This window comes from Bufo bufo, chromosome 4 (assembly GCF_905171765.1).
Source record: "Bufo bufo chromosome 4, aBufBuf1.1, whole genome shotgun sequence".
Classification (NCBI taxonomy): Eukaryota; Metazoa; Chordata; class Amphibia; order Anura; family Bufonidae; genus Bufo; species Bufo bufo.
In genome coordinates this window covers 44,382,355-44,405,308 of record NC_053392.1, presented here as the reverse complement: position 1 = coordinate 44,405,308, position 22,954 = coordinate 44,382,355, and the positions used below count along the sequence as shown (strand labels likewise).

General features: G+C 44.3%; 1 protein-coding gene across 1 annotated transcript in view; it reads right to left on the bottom strand.

Annotated features, from left to right (window-relative positions):
* Window positions 1-4,873: 4,873 nt before the first annotated feature.
* Window positions 4,874-22,954, bottom strand: part of MSRA (methionine sulfoxide reductase A) — a 284,243-nt gene continuing 266,162 nt past the window's right edge. Inside the window, exon 7 of the mRNA XM_040427165.1 lies at window positions 4,874-5,552. Coding sequence (XP_040283099.1) covers window positions 5,391-5,552 — 162 coding nt within the window. The 3' untranslated portion in view covers window positions 4,874-5,390. The remainder of the gene's footprint in view (window positions 5,553-22,954) is intronic.

Here is a 22,954-nt window from a genome sequence, read left to right as displayed (position 1 = left end):
CATTCCTTGTACGGCATCACAGTAACTATTGCGCATGCGCTGGCTAACGACGCGAAAATCGGCGAGTTATTCTGAGTAAAATTGGCTTCTACCTCACAGGGTTTTTTGCCTTCCTCTGGATCAACTTGCAGGATAACAGGCCGAACTGGATGGACAGATGTCTTTTTTCAGCCTTATAAACTATGTTACTAACAAGAGCTTTCTGCAGAATATACTCAAGGCACATAATGCTATTTCCACATCAGCATTAGCTTCCCTGCTATCAGGTTATATTAGGAAGTCCAATAGCATAAGTAGGATATGTCAAAAATGGACAATCCCTTTAAATTCACCCACTATTTCTGCATCATGAACCTGCATTGTGCTGTGCCATCCACACTTCCTGCTCTTTGAGGGACCTGAAACAAGTTAGCACAGCAGAGGCAGTCGCCTACAGCAGATAGGATTTTCTGTGACCATGTGGTGATATAGAGGTCATCCAAAAATGAAGAGAACTTCCATCGCCTACAGAATACTTAGGGGAACTGCAAACTGGGAAAATACAGATTCTGCAGCAGTCATACAAAGGGTATTGTATGGGTAAAAAAAAAAAGGCCATACAATTTTCCTAGTAAAAGCGCCCCTCTTATCCAGTGGTTGTTTCTGGTATTGCAGCTCATCGCAATTTAGGTGAAAGGGGCTGAGCTGCAATAACGGACACAGCCTGTGGATAAGACTGGCGCTGTTTCGGGGAAATTTTTTTATTCTAATCCAGGACAATATCTGGTTTATCCAGCACCTGCCAAGGACTTCTCTACCTTTGGGGATGTAGCAAGGTAAAAAGCACAATTCCTCTCGATAATAGACAAAGAAGACAATAGTAGGGAAATCTGGTCTCCTCTCGGGTTATGTCATAAAATCCATAATGTAATAATGCCATAAAATGTCACATTACAATTGGAGAAATTCACTGTAAATCCTGATGTGATGTTAAAGCGACAGATCGCTTATCATAGGTGACGGGCGGTGACACGCTTGGCCTTTAAGGAAAGGGAATCAATGAGGTCACTATGGTGATTGTTCAGTCGGGGTAATTTTGTATTGCTTTTATACAGCTGTATCTTGGTTTGGATTATCACAAATTCTGTGAATTCCCTGATTCATTTGGAACTAGCTAGATTGGGGTGCATAGTCTAAACTTAGGATTCCTTGTTTTTCACCATTAAAGGGGTTGTCCATGTCAAACAGTTATCCTCTAACCACAGGGTAGGGGATCAGTGGGGGTCCAATCACAAGAACGGGCCCCCCGTTCCGCTATTTGAATGAAGTGGCAGTCACACATCTGTGATGCCACTCCGCTGAGATATGAGTACGGTACTTGGCTATATCAAGTTGGAGCCCCTCACCGATCACTTATGTCCTATCCTGTGGATATACAGTAAGATAAGTATTCTTTTAGTGGGAAAACCGCATTAGTATGGACTTTGCTGCAGAAAGATCCATAAGTAGTGGCACGAGAATAGTCTGATTTGCGGCAGTAGCTCTGATGCGTCAGTAGCGTAGTCAAAAAAAACGTTGCCAAAGGTTGTCACCAGGAATGCAACAGGCCAGAGAGGAAGAGATGGGAGCATAGTCAATAATGTAGCCAAGGATCAGAACCAGGAGTAGAACTACAGGTATCAGGCAAGGATAAGGCTGGAGCAAGGTCAGAAGCTATACCGAGGTCAGGATCAGGATCAATACCAAGACAAGCATTGCACACAACAAATGCCTGGAAGGAATCTACCTCAATTACCAGGCAAAGCAGGGCAGGGCGATTTCCCTTTAAACAGGCTACAAGGCCTGACGTCATCCCGACGCCACTGTGCAACCAGAGTAGGAGGATGTGGAGGAAGATGGTATCTAGAGCAAGAGGAGAAGCGCCCACTTGATGTGGCCATCTGGAGGGGAGCCCCAGCTGCTTGCCTGGATGCAGCGATGGTACCAGGTGAGGTGAGTAACAACATCCTTAAAAATAATTAGGGAGTTGTTGTGTATGCAAGTCAGGAAGTCATAATTCTGTAGACATGTGACAGACAGCAGCCACATTTCCAACATATGTCCTCCTTGCGAACACCGCGGCTATTAGGACTGTCCGTTGACTAGACCATAAAATGGGTGGGGTCTGTGCTAATTTGAATAAAAACAGGAAATTCTGGCAAATTTAGGGCGTTTCCAAACAGAAAGGGATGGGGCTTAAAATGATCAGTGATTTGGGTTTCCAATGTTTTAAGTATGCAGCCAACTTGGCGGTCTTCACAAGGATACCCTTTACTCCCACCTGTGTCGGACTAGAAGAAATTATTTTCAGGGCCCAAACCTTATATTATTAACCCCTTCAAGACCTTGTAATTCTTCGTTTTTTACTCCCTGTCTTTCTAGAGCCATATCTTTTCTGTTCACATTGCCATATGATGGCTTGTTTTTTGCAGGACAAGATGTACTTTCTATTTGCAGCATTTAATAATACATATGATGTAGTGGGAAGCTGGAAAAAAATTCCAAATGGGTGGAATTGGAAAAAAAATGCAATTCCGCTATAGTTTTATTGGTTTCATTTTTACGGTGTTCCCTATGCGGTAAAAGTAACCAGTTTTCTTTATTCTCTGGGTCAGTACAATTACAGCGATATCACACTCGTATAGGTTTTCTTGTGTTTTAACAAAAAAATACAATTAGGAAAAAATATTTTTTTTCTTTGCATCACCATATTCTGACCCCATAACTTTTTTATATTTATGTTTACGGAGCTGTGTAGGGGCTGATTTTTTTTGCAGGGCGATCTGTAGCTTTTATTGATACCATGGAGTGTGTATGAACTTCGATCACTTTTTAGTAATTTTTTTGGGGAGGTGAAGTGCCGAAAAAGAGGTGAATCTTTTTTTTTTCTGTTACGGAGTTCCCCGCACATAATAAATATGTTTCGATTATTTAAGTATGAGTGTTTTGAGATGCGGTGGTGAAAATCATCTTTATTTTTATTACTTTTTATTTTTCCCACTGATATTAAGTCCCCTTAGGGGACTTGAACAAGCAATCGTTACATCACTTGTCCCATAGACTGCAATGAATTATCACTGCGGCCTATGGGAGATTTTTTATGTTCCTATAGAACCCTACCACAGGCAGGGCTCCAATGGAACATCAATTTGGTAAGACTGGGAGCCTTTAGCAGGATTCAGGCTAGCACCACAAACAAATGACTCCACCTCGCGGGGGACTCATTCAGGCCCTGGAAGAACAGTGCTCCAGGGGAAAAGCCTCTCAAAAGCTGTGGTCACAAATGACCATGCCATCTGAGGAGTTAAATGTCTCTCACCCAGCCAACTAGTACTCTGCACTGATGAGGGGCAAAACCCCCCCAAAAAGCTGTCTGTAGATGGGTCTCTTTAACTTCTGGTTTGGCTTATATCCTCGCTACGTACATGTCGTGTTAAAAAGTAAAACATTTACTAATACCGAGACTACCCCCAATAGGTGGCACTAGAGGGACAGCTTTCTTATTCCTACAGAGCAACTTTACATGCATACTGTGATATCACACAAGGGGAGACCAATAGTCACAGATGGGACCCCAATGCAAGATCTGTAACAGGACCCCCACCTACCATGGGCTATCCTGGTATCTTCTTATGAGGTAGATGGGCCTTTGAACCCCATCAGGCACCAGGGCACTGGTGAAACTGGTGAAACTTTATTAACAACAGATTGTTAATAAAGTTGGGTGACAACTTCTAAATGAGCTGTAATGGTGGCCATATTGGCAGAGACCCAATTTTTCTACAAACAATATATTTTTCTTATAAACTGCAATAGAAAACACATTTTGCAGACACGTAGAGATGTGAACCTCATTCATTTGTACACCTGATTGTTACACGGGGAGTAAATCACTTTCCACCATCCATTCATCCATGCCGAGACAATAACTGATGTGAACAACATGAAAATTGTAAAAAGTATCTGCCAGGCCGCAGCATATGCTCCAGCCGTGCACTCCTCAGCCCGCTCAGCTCGACTACTTTTGGCTTAGCCTGCAGGCAAAGAGCATGGATTGTTTTTCCAACGTGGAACCTGACCAAGTCCCGTTCAGTCAACGAATCCGACAAATTGCTTGAAGCCAATGAGGGCAATAAAACCGCAGCTATTTATCAGTGGGATTTTACAGATCCTTTTGCTGTTCCACTTTGCCGATGAAATGGCTTTCTTTTATTTTTCAGAAATTGATCTGTGACATGTCACACTCCGATAAACAACAGTTACAGAACAATATGGAAATGAAGCTTTTTGTTTTACACCATAAACATGAGCACCTGAAATAAAGTCTGAGGGATCTAATGAAGATGTCAAAAATGTTGTTTTTATGGCCTGTCTTTAAATTAGGGGCTAAATGAGACCAAAAATGCAACATTTGTTTTGTAAAAAAAAAAGGGAAAGAGTCCATGGTAACTTTCTGTCATGTGCTGGGTAAAATTTGCAGATGATCCATCGTCAAAGATTGTCAGGGGGCAGAATAGATGTTGAGGACAGACTGCTTTTTCATCCTGATAATGCAGTAGGTTAGTTGTAGACTAAGGACCGCCAGTGATACAATAATATGGGACCACGAGGAGGAAACTGTTCCATCTGTGGGAAAACTTTCGAGATTCTAGGTTTGAAACACTTGGCTACCCAAAGGGACCCCAAATTGCAGATTAGTTGGTTGACGATGTAGATGGATGGTGGAACTAGTCATAGACATCCTTGACTCACCTTCACATCCTCATAATCATTCATAATTAGGGGCTTGCTCATATAGTCATTAAAGGGCAATCAAAAATTACTGTTGTGTCAGAATGATATCAGGAGGTATTTACTGATAACAAAGCTATTAGTTGGTTGGGATCACCCAGAAGATCAGTATTGCCCACTGCACCCAACACAGAAGCCACTGGTTATTTTTTTTTGCAAATTGGTTTTCCTTGCTGATGAGACAGGAAAGCTTGGCTAAAAGGTAAAGCAAAGATGCATGCTAAGTATCTGATGGGTAACACCAACAATGCAGACTACTGTATGGTTTCCCCATTGGTGTTAACTGGTTTGGGCACCAAGGGTTGCATTGTGGTACAGGTTTTTATGGCCATGACAAAAACAGTAGTTTGTCCCATCACAAGTAAGGATTTTGCATGACCATTGTTACCATGTCACCCCTGCCCTAAGGTGATATATTTCACTTAAGAAAGGAAGGATGGTCAAGTACTATATGGTGTATGCCAGGAACTATGCATATTAAAGCCAAGAGCATAAGAAAGATTGAGAAAATCAAGAACCGCTATATCATAATATCATCCTGAGTCTAAAGATATTTGGGTGGAGGATATCCAGTTTAATATTTATTTAAGGCCAACTGGGCAGGAGACTCCAGTGCCGCCCAGTCCACAGTAGCCATTGGGCACTTTGCTGAGATACTGCTGGTGATAATCTTCTGCATAGTAGAAGTTGGTTTCTTCACGGATTTCTGTGGTGATGTTTCCAAATCCATTCGCAGTCAACTCCTGAAAGATAAATTGGGGTTTTCATTACAAAAGAGATTTCTTAAAGACAAAAAAGAACAAAACACGTAAAATACATTAGTGTGAATAAAACCTAAGGCAGACTCGTCATCCCCTTGTTGTTGTTGACCTAATCAGAAGAGTCACAGCACCTTCTGAAACTCTTCTCTCTATTGTTTCCATTGGCCATCTTAAGAAGGTTCACAGCGTCTAACGGCCATACTCTACTGGCGATCCTGGGGCAAAGGGCTCTAAGAGACAGGCTAATCCATACAAGAAGTGCTGCTGTCCACCTGGTATACAGTGCCTTGTGAAACCTTGTCAAGATAGCCACAGGAAATGACGCTGAGTTGTACTATCACCACAAGACAGTAAGCTCTTATATACAGGGACCTTTCTTCTTTAGAGTGTAAGCTCTTACAGACAGGGACCTTTATGCTGTAGAGTGTAAGCGCTTATAGACAGGGACCTTTCTCCTGTAGAGTCTAAGCTCTTATTTGGCAGGGAACTCTCCCCTGTAGAGTGTAAGTTCTTATGGGCAGGGCCCTCTCTCCTGTAGAGTGTAAGCTGTTAAAGGCAGGGACCTCTCCCCTGTAGTGTGTAATCTCTTATAGGCAGGGACCTCTCACCTGTAGACTGTAAGATCTTAGTGCAGGGTCCTCTCTCCTGTAGAGTGTAAGCTCTTATGTGCCGGGTCCTCTCTCCTGTAGAGTGCAAGCTCTTATAGGCAGGGACCTCCCCCTGTAGAGTGTAAGCTCTTAGTGCAGGGTCCTCTCTCCTGTAGAGTGTAAGCTCTTATGTGCAGGGACCTCTCCCCTGTAGAGTGTAAGACTTTTATGGTCAGGGTCCTCCTTCCTGTAGACTGTAAGCTCTTATGTGCATGGACCTCTCTCCTGTAGAGTATAAGCTATTATGTGCAGGGTCCTCTCTATTGTAGAGTGTAAGCTGTTATAGACAGGGACCTCTCCCCCTGTAGAGTGTAAGCTCTTATGTGCAGGGTCCTCTCTATTGTAGAGTGTAAGCTGTTATAGACAGGGACCTCTCCCCCTGTAGAGTGTAAGCTCTTATGTGCAGGGACCTCTCCCCTGTAGTGTGTAAGCTCTTATGTGCAGGGACCTCTCCCCTGTAGTGTGTAAGCTCTTATGTGCAGGGTCCTCTCTCCTGTAGAGTGTAAGCTCCTATGTGCAGGGTCCTCTCTTCTTATAGGCAGGGTCCTCTCTCCTGTAGAGTGTAAGCTCTTATGTGCAGGGACCTCTCTCCAGTAGAGTGTAATCTCTTATGTGCAGGGACCTCTCCCCCTGTAGAGTGTAAGCTGTTATGGGCAGGGACCTCTCTCCTGTAGAGTGTAAGCTGTTATGGGCAGGGACCTCTCTCCTGTAGAGTGTAAGCTCTTATGGGCCAGGACCTCTCTCCTGTAGAGTGTAAGCTCTTATAGGCAGGGATCTCCCCCCTGTAGTGTGTTAGCTCTTAGTGCAGGGTCCTCTCTCCTGTACAGTGTAAGCTTCTATGTGCAGGGTCCTCTCTTTTTATAGGCAGGGTCCTCTCTCCTGTAGAGTGTAAGCTCTTATGGGCAGGGACCTCTCTCCTGTAGAGTGTAAGCTTCTATGTGCAGGGTCCTCTCTTCTTATAGGCAGGGTCCTCTCTCCTGTAGAGTGTAAGCTCTTATGGGCAGGGACCTCTCTCCTGTAGAGTGTAAGCTCTTATGGGCCAGGACCTCTCTCCTGTAGAGTGTAAGCTCTTATAGGCAGGGATCTCCCCCCTGTAGTGTGTTAGCTCTTAGTGCAGGGTCCACTCTCCTGTACAGTGTAAGCTCCTATGTGCAGGGTCCTCTCTTCTTATAGGCAGGGTCCTCTCTCCTGTAGAGTGTAAGCTCTTATGTGCAGGGACCTCTCTCCAGTAGTGTGTAATCTCTTATGTGCAGGGACCTCTTCCCCTGTAGAGTGTAAGCTGTTATGGGCAGGGACCTCTCTCCTGTAGAGTGTAAGCTCTTATGGGCCAGGACCTCTCTCCTGTAGAGTGTAAGCTCTTATGTGCAGGGTCCTCTCTCCTGTACAGCGCTGTTCAATATTTTGATAAAGATTATTATTAATAAATCATGGTGAGATTTACATGAGAAAACTAAGGATATCATAATAAAAGGGGCAGATACCGTACTTAATATAAACTGATATTTTCTTTTATATATGTGGCCTTTTATCTTTTTGTTGCCTTGCATTCCTTGACTTTCAGCACAATACAAGCCTCTGCCATGTTTGTCGGGAAAAGGAGGAGGGGGGGGGGGGTTGGTGGTCTGGAGCACTTGGAATCCAGGCCCCTTAGGGCTGTATGAAGCTGTGCTTGAAACATCTAACAGATTTCGAGACAGATGGCAGTATATATATCTCTGCACTGCTCTCCATTTAGATAAAATTGCCATACTTAGTATAGCCTCAAATGACCCATTTTACATAGAAAGTCATGACTATGTATATAGACAGTCTATTATACAGACGGTGCAGCAGAACTGATCAAAGAAAGTCCATCCCGGTCCTCCATGTATAAAATAATTTATACTAATGTCTACAAAAGAATACTACATATGCAATACATGGCCAAAGGTATGCAGATATCCGAGCATCTATATGGGCTTCTCAACATCTCATTCCAAATCCATGGGCAATAACGTCAGGCTTGTCCCCAACAACGTCCACCTTTCTGCGAAAGCTTCCCACCAAACTCAGAATTTCGATATGGTCAACTGCATTAATTCAACTACAGGGGAATGATGGGGTTGGCTAGGGTCATGAGCACACAAAATCAGGTCAAACATTATATGAACCTTATCTTGTGCCCAAGAGCATTGTCCCGCTGAAACACCAAAGGGCTTCTTCTATAGAAACTCACTTTTTTCTAGAACGTCTTTGTAACCAGAACATTAATACTTCTCTTCACTAGGACTGAGGTTCTCAAAATATCTCAAGATAATGAGTGTCCATTGATCCAAGGTCCAGCCTACCAAATTCACATGCAGGGGGAAGAAAAGAAGCCACTTCCACCTAAGATGCCCCTTTTGGGGTCTGTTTAGAGGAAGTAAATACACTCTCACGATTGACCTTTATTCACCTCAGGTTTTGTCTACCGTGAATGACCTACATTGTCCAATGTCCCATCTGACGAGTCCTGGAGCCAATTTTAGATCAGCAGCTACTTGGCGCAGATTTGGAAGCCAGATGTCATGTTTATTTCATGGCGTTGGCTTTGAAAATTCGTCCTCTTCAGGATTAAAGAGCAAACACATTTCACAGGTAGAGACTGTGTCTTAAAGGATGTAAAGGAACGGAGCAGATTTGTAAAGACCAACACAAAATGCTAGTTAGTGTGCATGTCAGTAATACACTGAAAGGCATAATACAACGTGCACTCATTGACCAAAAAATAACGCACCCAGATAGAAATGTCAGATTGCTGCAAAACTCGTCCTGCAGTTTCAGTATCTCAGGTAGATACGTAAATTATTACAAGTGGAGTCTGATTAGACACTGGTTGTTGCCACAAGAGGACATAAAAGTGCTTCCCCAACTGCCCTATAAAAAAAGGTTCTCTGAGGCTACTTTTGGGTAGTGTACCTCTTGATAAGAGATTGTTGACTGGTAGACATGTCTCTACGATGTCCTCGAAGACATTTTGTCCAGTTGACAAATTTTGAGAGGGGCACATCACTGGACTGAGAGAAGCAGTATAATTACCCACCAGATAGGCCGTTCTGACTTAGCTGTTAGTAGGTGTTGGGAGCAGTGGTTACAAGAGGCCATGCATGCATGCAAAAAATCTGCCGACAAGCATGAGCAGCCCCCACAGTTTTGTTGTCCATCAACCAGACACAGGTGACTCTTTCATTACACATCCCTGTCTCTGTCCAGACCATTTCAAGGCGCTTAGCAGAAAAAAATTGGGTTTCATGACGTCCATTCTGTGACCTGCATTGACAGCAAGCTACCTCGTGTTGTGAACGAGAAACCTGGACTGCCAAGGACTGGAACCGTACCGTCTTTAGGGATGAGCCCAGGTTTTGTTTGGGATTCCATGATGGTCCGATTCAGTGTGGCTCTGCTTCTGGTAGAAAACAGACATGTTTTTCTAATTTCATACAACCTCTTTCCTAGGTCTGTAATTAGCCCATAAATTCAACTGTTATATACAGAGTGTTATTTTTTAAAGGGGTTTTCCAAGACTTACAGTAAATATTGATGACCTACTCTCTGGATAGGTCATCAGTATCTGATCGGTGGGGGTCTGACGCCTGGGACCCCTGCCGATCAGCTATTTGTGAAGGCAGCGGCGCTCGCAGTAGCTTCTCGCTGCTTTCCCTAGGCTGAGTGATGACATGTTCATCGGTCACATGGCCTAGGAGCAGCTCAGCATTAAAAAAGTAAATGGGCCTAAGCTGCAATACCAAGTAAAGCCACCATACAATGTACAACGCTGTGCTTGGTGACCACGGAGAAGGATGCGGAGCTCACAGGAGGGCCAGTGCCTTCTCAAACAGCTGAATGTTGGGGGTCCTGGGTGTTGGGGTTCGGGAGGATAGGTCATCAGTATTCAGATCTTGAAAAATCCTTTCAAGGTAACCCATACACTCAACATATACCTGACCACGTTAAAGATTTACATCCAGAGAATTTTACAGTACATCAACTTGATATGATGAAAACATCTGGTCTTTGGGGTTTTGAATTCTGGGTCCTTGAATAATCCCAAAAACACAGTTGTACAGTGCCCCATTTACAGGAGGAGCTGTCACTCTCCATGAAAATCTACGGGAAATACAGAGTCAGTTGGCTTTGCGGCACCAGGCGTCCCTGTTCTCAGCGCTCCGGACCATTTTTGGATGTACAAGTTCCCACTGTTGTTGTTTTGTTGGTCCCCCAGCTTTCCTTTGCTCAAGGCAGAGGGTCAATTCACTGTCCTAATTCTGCACCCTGGCCAAGACGAAGTGATTGTTGGTCCACTCATAGCTACTCCACTGCTGGTCTTCCCAGTATACTGTGCCCAGGATTTTCATGTACGTCTGACACCCTAATGTAGGTTTATACAGGCTGGGACCCTCTGGAAGCATTAGACCCTGGCCTTAAGATGGTTTTGTGTGTTCTGCTACCCCCCAGAACAGGCCCCCTCCCCCCTACAGTCGCCCTCTGAACACCACAAGACGTTGAATGTAATCCCCATTAGTTCACAGACATTTAAAACTGAAATGTGAATTTGCGGATTAACATTTCGTCTGCTGCGCTGTCACACAGCTCGTCTGAGTGCGTGTTTGTGTACGCGCTGTATGTGCAGGCAGCTCGGAGACCTGCCAAAAATCCTAATTTTGTTGCCATCTGCCATAAAGGAAGATAACACCTGTCAGGAGCAGCTGCTGGGTGCACGAGATAGGTAAGAAGCAAATCACGGCTACTCTCCTCTTGGACGGATTCAGGTAACACATGGACCTTAATGTAGGATGCCAAATGTCTTCCTGCAAGATCTCCCTCTCTGCAGGTGCTACACACACTGACGCGGTGCACGGGGCCGGACCTGCGCGCCACTATGAATGCAAAGAACCTTCACAATTCTATCCAGCTAAATCTGTTTCAGGGAAAGTTGAGTGACAACATTAGTTCCAAAAGGGAATGTTTCTCAAATCAAACAATCAATCTATCTATCTCATATCTATCTATCTATCTTTACATATATCTACTGTAACTATTTATGTACTGTATCTATCTACTGTATGTATCTTTGTACTCTATCTATCTACCATATCTATCTACTCTGTCTTTCTGCTCTATATGTTTATTTGTTCTATCTATCTATCTACTGTATGTATCTTTGTACTCTATCTATCTATCTATCTATCTATCTATCTATCTGCTCTATATGTTTATTTGTTCTATCTATCCATCTACTGTATCTATCTGCTCTATCTATCTGACCTATCTAATCTATCCCTTCTTCTGTTCCAGTGGCCCGGACCTGACGGCCTTCCTCTGTTTACTCATAGAGGGCCCAGCCACCGGAGTCTCCTGCCTATTCTTCCGTGCAAGGTGCAGCCTACTTCCTTCCGGCAAGGCCTCTCCCCTTTGTCCGTAGGGCACATGCTCCTCATGGCTCTCAAAGGGCCAGTGTGCAGTCCTTAATTCACACCAGTCATTCTCAGGCCACTTTTGGGTCACCTTCCCTTATAGGAAGTTGCTTGAAAAAGAGGTTGTACTGCTTACTAGTTGCCTGCAAAAGTGTGTTGTGTTCCTTTGTACTGACCTCTCCCTGTTTCCTGGATTATGATCCTCCGCTGCCTGAACTGACCTGTGTCTGACTTCTGCACTGATCATTCACTGTCTGTCCTAACCTTGGACTGCTTATTGGATTTCTCGTACTTTACTTTCCCTGACCTCGGCCTTTCCCTCACTACAGTTTTGCCTGATCCCTCTGTGCAGTGCACTGGTGTCTCTGAACCCCGTGGGTCAGTTGTCAATCATACAGAGACCACTCCAGATAGCAGCAGCCCGGTGGTTCCCCTGCAGCAATGTCCAGATTCTTGTACAGGAGATAAAGGGTGAATATGAGAGCACTGCAAGGATAATGTCCTTAGGTTTGGTCCAAAGTCAATTCTATTGGTTGACACAGTGGTTGCACACTCATTGACATAACGTCTATCTATCTAATTACTCTTTCCAAACCTTGTCATAAAGAAGAGCAGTGTGTCCATGGGCTAGTTCTGCTGGAACTTATTTGTTAATCTATTTCTTCTGGAAAGATTCACAAATAACCTATTAGATATTACTGACATGTCTAATGTGTACAATAGTGGACTGCAAATGCCCTGGTGCTCAGAACCATTCCCACTTTTAGGCCCAAGAAACCTCAGTCCAACACAGTACTTGTGGATATAAGGAGCAATATACACAGGATCGCAAGGTCCATGGGCAAGATGGAGGCCAACCTCAATGAGGCCATCTTCTCCATGGTCCCCACAGAAATTAAATGTGCTTTCCTACACCTTTCGTTTTTGAGGGACCGCGCATTCCCTATCCAGAAGGAATTTTTGGTGATCTGCTTCACTATATGCATATTTTCTGACATCCCACAGGAACCTTTAGTTTGGTGACAGTGGGACCTGATATACTTGCTTGTGTCTTAAATATTGGATGCTTCAAGATTGAAGAGGTGAAACCTTCTGGATAGGGAACGCGCGGTCCCTCAAAAACGCATGGTCTGAACTGTGATCTGTACCCACTTCACATTTGGGAATCGCTGCGACACACCATTGCCATACGTATTGGGACTCTTTTTTTTCTTTATATTCCAACACCTTTGCCTGGACATCTATGAGGCAAGCTGAGGATCACTTAACGATCTTGGTCGGTAGAAAAGGTGGAAGTTGCAGATAAAGTAAAAAAAAAATAAAAAATGATAAAAATAAGAAAATGGATATAAAGGTGGGAAAAATAATAAGAGCAATATGAAAGGAAAAGAACCTAAAATTTCCTTTGCTGCTCACAGCTCAATAGAGAGCCCCATGAGAGCATCGAGACATGCTTTATCTGACTTTACTGTATTAAAAGAATAAAAAAAAAACCCTAGATAAAAAATCTCAGTAACCAATAATAACACTTTTCAAGAGGTGGCAGAGCAGCAAGGGAGCCATACAGGATATGAGCATTAGCTCGTAGTCAATCAAACAGGGAGACCCTGGAGAAATCTGTAAATTTGTTTTCTATGTCTCGGTGAGGAGTATGAATGACACACAATAAACACTTAATTGGTCGCTCTCGTCTCCGGATTTCACGGCTTTGCAGATGAATCATTTTCTGGCTATTATTTGCTTTTCAAGCATTTGCATTGTCAGATGAGAGTCCCAAAAAACGATCCTTTCAGAAACCTCCGCCGTCTTTATACCGAAAAATGTATTTCTTTTTATGATTAAAAAATGTATAAAAAATAATGGAACAAAAAATGTCATTGGAGGACGAGGGCTTAATTTAGCAAGTTCTGCTTCATGTGTGAATGGAAACAAGCAGAATCCCAACAGTCCTCCAACAAAGCCCCCGCTGCCTAACGAGAACGGAAGAGGTTGGTGAGCTGTGACATACGATGCAGAGAAACACAGTATGAGATAAAATCTGGCCTGGTAGGCCCCCACCTCCTTGGATGACTTAAGATGTGCATATTTGCTCACTGATGGATTCTTTCTGATCATAAAAAAGGTAATATGCAAAAGTATTCATCCCTTTACACCGAACAACCGATTGTACCAATTTGATTAGCAATACGAGGAGGCAGGTTTTCAAAATCTTTATTGAACCCGGCAAGAGGATACTGTGGTGGCCCTAAATCAAGATGTAATAGTCCCACTCTGAGGTCTACCTGTGGATCTACTGTTTGGCCATCAATCTGATTTTATGATAGGCCTCAGCCTGCGTGGCTAACATCCAACTGAACCGGCAAGAACTATTATCCTGATTATAATTTTTGGGCTTCTCCAATTAAAGGGTTCCAGCACTTAGATACTGATAACTTGTCCTCAGGATAGATCATCAATATCAGATTAATGGGGGTCCAACACATGGCACCCCACCAAACAGCTGTCTAGAGCAGTTACAAGCATCGGAAACTATTCAGTGGATGGAAGACTCGGTCCACTGTGTCGTTTCCAGGGCTGGGGCACTACAGCTCAACTCCCAGTGGACACTACATATCCACGATATGATTTCCAGCACAGATGGGTCAGGTGCCCGAAACAGTTGACTGGCGTCAGTCCACCACCGATATGATACTAATGACCTATCCTGATGCTAAGTCATTTATGCCATATCCTGTGGATATATATCGTAAATGTCTGAGATACAGTAGGCATAACTCTTTAAGGGGAGTCTGTCAGCAGTTCTGACCATGCAATACTGCTGACAGCAGTAGGTAAAGGCTTGGGACAGCAGGACAAACATTTTTGTGGAGCTTTTCACATCAGTACTAGTGAGAACTTGAACTTTGATTCTGCCAGATTCTGCTCCTGCAAGAGTCCAGGAGGCAGAACTTTACATGAAGTACTCTCTCGAATCTTCATCACAGCCCCTGCCCTCTACCCTGAGTGACAGCTGTAGTGGTCGCCTGGTTGGATGCTGTAGCGGTCACTCAGAGCAGAGAGGAGAGGCTTTGTACGGCAGGTCATTGCAGAGAGCACTTCACGGTGAAGCTCTGCCTCCTAGGAACTTATGTAGCACTACTGATAATAAGAGCTCCCCAAACGTATGCTTGTCCTGCTCTCCCCATCCCATTGTCTAGCACTGTCAGCAGTTTAGAATGATCAAAACTGATGACATATTCCCTCCCTTTAAATGCTAACATTCTAGCTACTGACAGCCACCTGTGGAGGGATGCATTGAACGCAATAACACAATAGTACAATGTAGGCTCCCTCTAGTGGTGGCTGCAGGTAGGCAACATTCTTCCCTTGCCAAGAACATTTGGAGCTCTGTATCAGAAAAATGGAGATCACAATGCTATAAAGAAATGAATCAGCAGAGAATAAAACTCATGAGGTGGGTCTTCTCATAGCACAACAAGAATAAGACTGTGCTCCCTCAAGGACTTTTGTGCTAGTACAGCATGATTTGGCAAAAAGTTCACTTATCCTCAAGTGCAAAGCAGGGCCATAAACATTTGTAGTCGTTCTATAGAATTTTAGTGGATGAAAAGAACACTGAGTCCATTTGCCAGGCATCTGCCGCCCTGAAATGACTGGTGTATACTGAAAGCCTCACATGTGTACTTTTCAGCCTCAACATTATGAGAAAAAAAGAAATCTATCAAAACCCCGGAGAAATAATAACATCTAAAAATCCCAACATAAAATAAGGCAATGTTTGGATTAATGCAAAATCCGCGGCACAAGTGGAACATATTATTAGTGTGGCAGCCATGCGTAATTGGAAATCTGAAATAAAGCAGTTTGAGCTCAGACAATTAAGCAGATGTTCTGTACTTGTAATGCCGGCTCGAGAATATCACATGCAATATGATAACGTGGACATATATCAGGAGAACACCGACCCCATGCCGGAGAGTAAAATGTACGCTCTTCATAAGATGCGTGAATGAACTGAATGACAGCCAACATCTAACGGGGAAGACTTGTCTCTGGACTGGAGATGTGTCCTTCCTGAGGTTGTCGGGCGGTGCGCCTGGTTATACAGTAGGTTAGCGCACGCCTCGGCAACGTTTTAGCCCCTTGACATTGAATTCTGGGGCATGAGTGGACGACAGTCTGTACAAACGACGAAGCACAGGTGGGTAAGTCTTAAAGGGGTTATCCAAGATTAATACAGACCTCCTAGAGTGAACTAGTTAAGTATGATCACCCACGGTGGTGACCATACTTAACTAGGGTCTGGTGTCCCTCACTCCCAGGCCGACTCTTCGTCTCCCTGCAGCGCTGAAAACATCTGTTGACAGGGGACACGTCTGCTACCTTTGCGTCACATGACCAGTTCTCGGGACGCAAGGGGAGAAGGTCCCCACTGTGGCCTGTGACTGGCTGCAGCGGTCACGTGTCCTCCCCATAGATGGCTGTTGTTTTCAAGCCTGCCTGGGAGTGACAGAGACCAAACCTGGCAGAGGGGTAAGTACCATATATGATAACCCCTTTGGGTTTTAATAAAAGGGAGCTCAATGGTCCGTGACCCTTACCGGGCCTTGGAAACTTGGGATATACTGTAGCTTGGGGGCCCTCCTCCTTGTGAGCATTGCTATGCATGACTCTTTTGCGTCTATGCATCACACTTTTTTGTGGCTGCTACCTAAATCCTAGACCTTAAAGTGCCCTTATGAGTAGGATCAAACCTATCAAACCAGGCATACTGCCTGGTAGGGTTGATCCTGCTGATTAAAATGATACCTGTCTTGTGAAAATCGGCTGTGGCGTTGCCATGAAAAAAAAACATTGATTCTTTAAGCAAGTGAGGTTCTCATTGCACCGAGGGGTGGGGCCAGCACTGGAAAACTGAGCTGCAGAGAGGGGCTAGGCTCCACCCCTTGGTGCACTGAAGAATAAAAGTATTTTTCCTTGGGAACGCCGCAACCAATTTTCACAAGACGGGTATCATTTTAATTAGCAGAATCAACACTACCAGGGAGTATGTCTGATTAGGGTTAATTCTGCCGCCAGCTACTCTTTGAAAGAGTATAATTCATTATTTATGTAGGACGAAGTTATTCTGTACATAGACTGTGGTCATTATCCTCATCTCTGTCCCCAGAGGGGTTTACCACATTAGTTCCTGATCTCAGGCACGTGGATACTAGAGCCAAAGTCCTAAGAAATCGGTTTACCAGTTCAGAATGTTTATGAAATTCGAAGAAGAACACAGAATCGCCACACAGACGTATTTAAAGGGAACTTGTCATGACGGCAGCATGTTATAGAGCAGGAGGAGCTGAGCAGAATGATATATAGTTTTATGGGAAAAGATTCAGTATAACTTGCATTTTATTCACTAAAATCTCTGCCCCTTCTATGACTAGGGGTCTACTAGGCGGTCCAATTAGTGTCTGACAGCCCATCTCTATATGTAGTCATCCAGGGAAGGCTGGCAATCACTGATTAGCCTCACCCACTGGACTCCTAATAAGAGCACGGTGGATGGTAATGACGGGGGACACTGTGGATGTGATGAGGGTGGCTGTAACAAGTACAGGCTATTAAAGGGGTTCTCCCACGAAAATTTTTCTACAGTTTTCAAACCAGCATCTAGATCTGAATACTTTTGTAATTGCATGTAATTAAAAATTTTGCATAGTCGTTGAGTTATTCAATAAAATATATCTGTATAGCGCCACCTGCTGTTTGTTTTTTCCTTATTTCCTTGTCCTGCTCACTGAGAAGGCCGCACATGCTCAGTTTCATCCTTCAACTGCCTCCTGGGTTGTGATAGGAAGAGATGAGACACGCCCCCTGAGCTGCTGCAGAAAAAACACTCCCCTTGAGCTGTCAGCTTGATATAAACCTAGCAGAGCAATGAATGGGGAGATCTCTGGATCCATGTGAGGTACAGGGCTGGTTCTAGATTTGATAGAAAGATATTCTCATGTACTACATGATGTCTGATTTTCATTTTTTACATTAGACCTGGGATAACCCTTTAATGTAAAATCCCAGAGATCCTTTTTACCCACTGAGCCACCGGGTTTTCTCTATATATACTAGTAGAAAAAGACCGGCACTCACTGTAGTCTTCTGCAAAGGTGTATCTTTATTGGTCACATATAGTATTCTGTGACGCGTTTCGGCTCATATCAGGAGCCTTTCTCAAACAGAAATGGCATACAAACACAGGATTTAAATAGGCCGCCAAAGCGGAAGTGACATCAAGTAACCATAGCAATGGAGTAAACAACAAGACAGAAAAAAGTGAAGAAACAACCCCAACCGCAGCAGTATCAACAATAATCAAGGTACTAAGTTATTTTAGCAAAGATTGCAGTAGATTCAAGATGGAATGATGCCGCTGGGATTCCTTCACGTTTTCTGAATTAAACAGAAAAATTATAAATAAATAAAGTAGTAAATATAAAGAAATTAACATCGAGCCTGGGAATCATACTCCCGGTTCAAGCCCTTCGGCTCAAGTGTCTGCAAAGTATGGATCCAATAGGATTCACGTTTTTTTAACATTTTGATCCTATCCCCTCCTCTGCGAGGTTGCGGTACATGCTCCATTATCTGAAAGCGCAGCTGGGAAACGTTATGATTACAGCGATCAAAGTGGTCGGGAATTGGTAGAAGCAAATTCTTTTTGCGTATTGTAGATTTATGCTTTGAGAAGCGATCCTTCATCCGCATCCATACTTTGCAGACACTTGAGCCGAAGGGCTTGAACCGGGAGTATGATCTCAATAGCTTCTTGTAATTCCCAGGCTCGATGTTAATTTCTTTATATTTACTACTTTATTTATTTATAATTTTTCTGTTTATTTCAGAAAACGTGAAGGAATCCCAGCGGCATCATTCCATCTTGAATCTACTGCAATCTTTGCTATATTGCTAAAATAACTTAGCACCTTGATTATTGTTGATACTGCTGCGGTTGGGGTTGTTTCTTCACTTTTTTCTGTCTTGTTGTTTACTCCATTGCTATGGTTACTTGATGTCACTTCCGCTTTGGCGGCCTATTTAAATCCTGTGTTTGTATGCCATTTCTGTTTGAGAAAGGCTCCTGATGTGAGCCGAAACGCGTCGCAGAATACTGTATGTGACCAATAAAGATTCACCTTTGCAGAAGACTACAGTGAGTGCCGGTCTTTTTCTACTATTCACATGAGATCGTTATCTCGGACGCGCGCACCACGCTATTTTATCACCTAATTCTCTATATATATGACATAACAGAGCAGCGGCTATAAATCTATACCAGTTTTTATCGGGCTGGCAACGCTTCCTGAATAAATTAGTCACAAATATGCCATCCTGTCCCTTGCCTGGCATCCGGCCGTCCACTGAAGGGCTCTGGCATGGCTTGCATTTTGCCTGGAGGCCCTTCTGTTCCAAGTAACTTTTGTAATCTTCTTACAAAGCTGCACCCCTCTCTAAGGTTCCAGCTCGATGTGACATCGTGCTTGACAAAAGACGATCCACGAGGCGCTTCCTGGGCTCAGGCAATCATTCCTGCAGCTAATGGGAGGCACGTGGCTATTCAAAAGGATTAATTAGAGGAAATTTTCGGCAAATGCTCATTGTAGTCCCCAGAATTCCTTGCAAAAACCTCTTTGGAAATTAAATCTTTTTTTTATTTTTATTAATTGCTATAACCTATAGATGCTAAGCTGTGTTCTGTCAAGCACTATGGCGAAAAAAAAAATTCTGTCTTCATCGCCTCGGCTTGCAGATGGCAGTGCAGATGTACAGTGCTGCCAGGGACTGGTGGATGTCACACGGTGACACTGAGGTGTAACCAACAATGCACATTACATCTGGACGCTTTTCTCAGGGACTGTATCGTGTTGGTGCTTCGAAGGAGAAATCTGATGCTGACAGCTTGACACTATTTCATCTCTAGTTAATCTTCAAAAATGTTCCGTCTTTTTCATCTGTAGTCAATAGAGTGAGACCCGGTGGAGGAGATCTAAACAGGATTCTCAAGGATTATCTACATAGGTGTAGACGGATTTGTACAGGGTATTGGAGCAAGATTCCGGCCATGGACCCTGGTCTTACATCAGAGTCATTTTTCAGCACAGGATCAATGGGTGATGTCCGCTTTAACCCTATCCCCCCCCCCCCACCTTTATCAGCAGCAGCCCCGCACTGTAGGAAGTTATACAAGTCAGACGTAATTTCTGGCCTGTCTATGAAGAGGAGCAGTAGTGGCACAGGAGGAGATTATATAATGTAGCCATATATACTGGTACTCCTTAGAGCACTGTGACTGGTTTTGATGGGGCACTTTAGGGTGGTAATCATGGGAGCACTGTGATTGGTTCTGATGGGGCAGTGTATACTGGTACTCATGGGACCACTGTTACTGGTTGTGATGAGGCAGTGTATACTTGTATTCATGGGAGCAATGTGACTGGCTAAGATGGGGCAGTGTAGACTGGTAATCATGGGAGCAGTGTAGACTGATAATCATGAGAGCACTGTGACTGGTTATAGAAACATAGAATGTGTCGGCAGATAAGAACCATTTGGCCCATCTAGTCTGCCCAATATACTGAATACTATGGATAGCCCCTGGCCCTATCTTATATGAAGGATGGCCTTATGCCTATCCCATGCATGCTTAAACCCCTTCACTGTATTTGCAGCTACCACTTCTGCAGGAAGGCTATTCCATGCATCCACTACTCTCTCAGTAAAGTAATACTTCCTGATATTACTTTTAAACCTTTGCCCCTCTAATTTAAAACTGTGTCCTCTTGTAGCAGTTTTTCTTCTTTTAAATATGCTCTCTTCCTTTACCTTGTTGATTCCCTTTATGTATTTAGCAGTTTCTATCATATCCCCTCTGTCTCTTCTTTCTTCCAAGCTATACATATTAAGGTCCTTTAACCTTTCCTGGTAAGTTTTGTCCTGCAATCCATGTACTAGTTTAGTAGCTCTTCTCTGAACTCTCTCTAGAGTATCTATATCCTTCTGGAGATATGGCCTCCAGTACTGCGCACAATACTCCAAGTGAGGTCTCACCAGTGTTCTGTAGAGCGGCATAAGCACTTCACTCTTTCTACTGCTTATACCTCTCCCTATACATCCAAGCATTCTGCTGGCATTTCGTGCTGCTCTATTACATTGTCTTCCCACCTTTAAGTCTTCTGAAATAATTACTCCTAAATCCCTTTCCTCAGATACTGAGGTCAGGACTGTGTCAAATATTCTATATTCTGCCCTTGGGTTTTTACGCCCCAGGTGCATTATCTTGCACTTATCCACATTAAATTTCAGTTGCCAGAGTTCTGACCATTCTTCTAGTTTGCCTAAATCCTTTTCCATTTGGCGTTTCTCTCCAGGAACATCAACCCTGTTACATATCTTTGTGTCATCAGCAAAAAGACAAACCTTACCATCGAGGCCTTTTGCAATATCACTTATGAAGATATTAAACAAAATTGGTCCCAGTACAGATCCCTGTGGAACCCCATGGGGCAGTGTAGACTGGTACTCATGGGACCACTGTTACTGGTTGTGATGGGGCAGTGTATTCTGGTATTCATCGGAGCAATGTGACTGGCTAAGATGGGGCAGTGTAGACTGGTAATCATGGGAGCAGTGTAACTGGTTCTAATGGGGCAGTGTATACTGGTATTCATCGGAGCAATGTGACTGGCTAAGATGGGGCAGTTTAGACTGGTAATCATGGGAGCAGTGTAACTGGTTCTCATGGGGCAGTGTAGACTGGTAATCATGGGAGCACTGTGACTGGTTCTCATGGGGCAGTGTAGACTGGTAATCATGGGAGCACTGTGTCTGGTTCTCATGGGGCAGTGTAGACTGGTAATCATGGGAGCACTGTGACTGGCTCTCATGGGGCAATGCATACTGATAATCATGGGAGCACTGTGACTGGTTCTCATGGGGCAGTGTAGACTGGTAATCATGGGAGCACTGTGACTGGTTCTCATGGGGCAGTGTAGACTGGTAATCATGGGAGCACTGTGTCTGGTTCTCATGGGGCAGTGTAGACTGATAATCATGGGAGCAGTGTGACTGGCTCTCATGGGGCAGTGTAGACTGATAATCATGGGAGCACTGTGACTGGCTCTCATGGGGCAGTGTAGACTGGTAATCATGGGAGCAGTGTGACTGGCTCTCATGGGGCAATGCCTACTGATAATCATGGGAGCACTGTGACTGGTTCTTATGGGGCAGTGTAGACTGGTAATCATGGGAGCACTGTGACTGGTTCTCATGGGGCAGTGTAGACTGGTAATCATGGGAGCACTGTGTCTGGTTCTCATGGGGCAGTGTAGACTGATAATCATGGGAGCAGTGTGACTGGCTCTCATGGGGCAGTGTAGACTGATAATCATGGGAGCACTGTGACTGGCTCTCATGGGGCAGTGTAGACTGGTAATCATGGGAGCACTGTGTCTGGTTCTCATGGGGCAGTGTAGACTGGTAATCATGGGAGCACTGTGACTGGTTCTCATGGGGCAGTGTAGACTGGTGATCATGGGAGCACTGTGACTGGCTCTCATGGGGCAGTGCATACTGATAATCATGGGAGCACTGTGTCTGGTTCTCATGGGGCAGTGTAGACTGGTAATCATGGGAGCACTGTGTCTGGTTCTCATGGGGCAGTGTAGACTGGTAATCATGGGGCAGTAAATACTGGTAATCAGTAGGGGTGCACCGAAATTTCGGCAGCCGAAAATATCGGCCGAAAATGTACCTAATCCATTTCGGCCGATATTGTTACATATCGGCCGAAAATATGGGGTGTGGGATTTGTCACCCACCATCTGCGGGCGGGCGCCGGGCGGGCGGTTTACTGCATCTTTATTTCACCTTGACGCTCCAGTAAGAACTCTGCAGGCAGAGCGGAGGGCGGCGTAACGTCACTTACTCACGTGACGCGCCTGCTCCGCCTCCTTCAATCATAAAGTGGGCGGAGCAGGTGCGTCAAGTGAGTAAGTGACGTTACGCCGCCCTCCGCTCTGCCTGCAGAGTTCTTACTGGAGCGTGACGATTGTAAGGTAAAATAAAGATGCAGTGAGTGATGCTGTGAGCAGCAGGGCCGGGGCTGTTATGGGTAGGGGGATCGGTCTATGGCACTGCTATGGGGAGGGGGATCTGTGCACTGTTATGGGGAAAGGGATCTGTGCACTGTTATGGGGAAAGGGATCTGTGCACTGTTATGCCCATAACAGTGCACATATCCCCCCCCCTCCATAACAGCGCC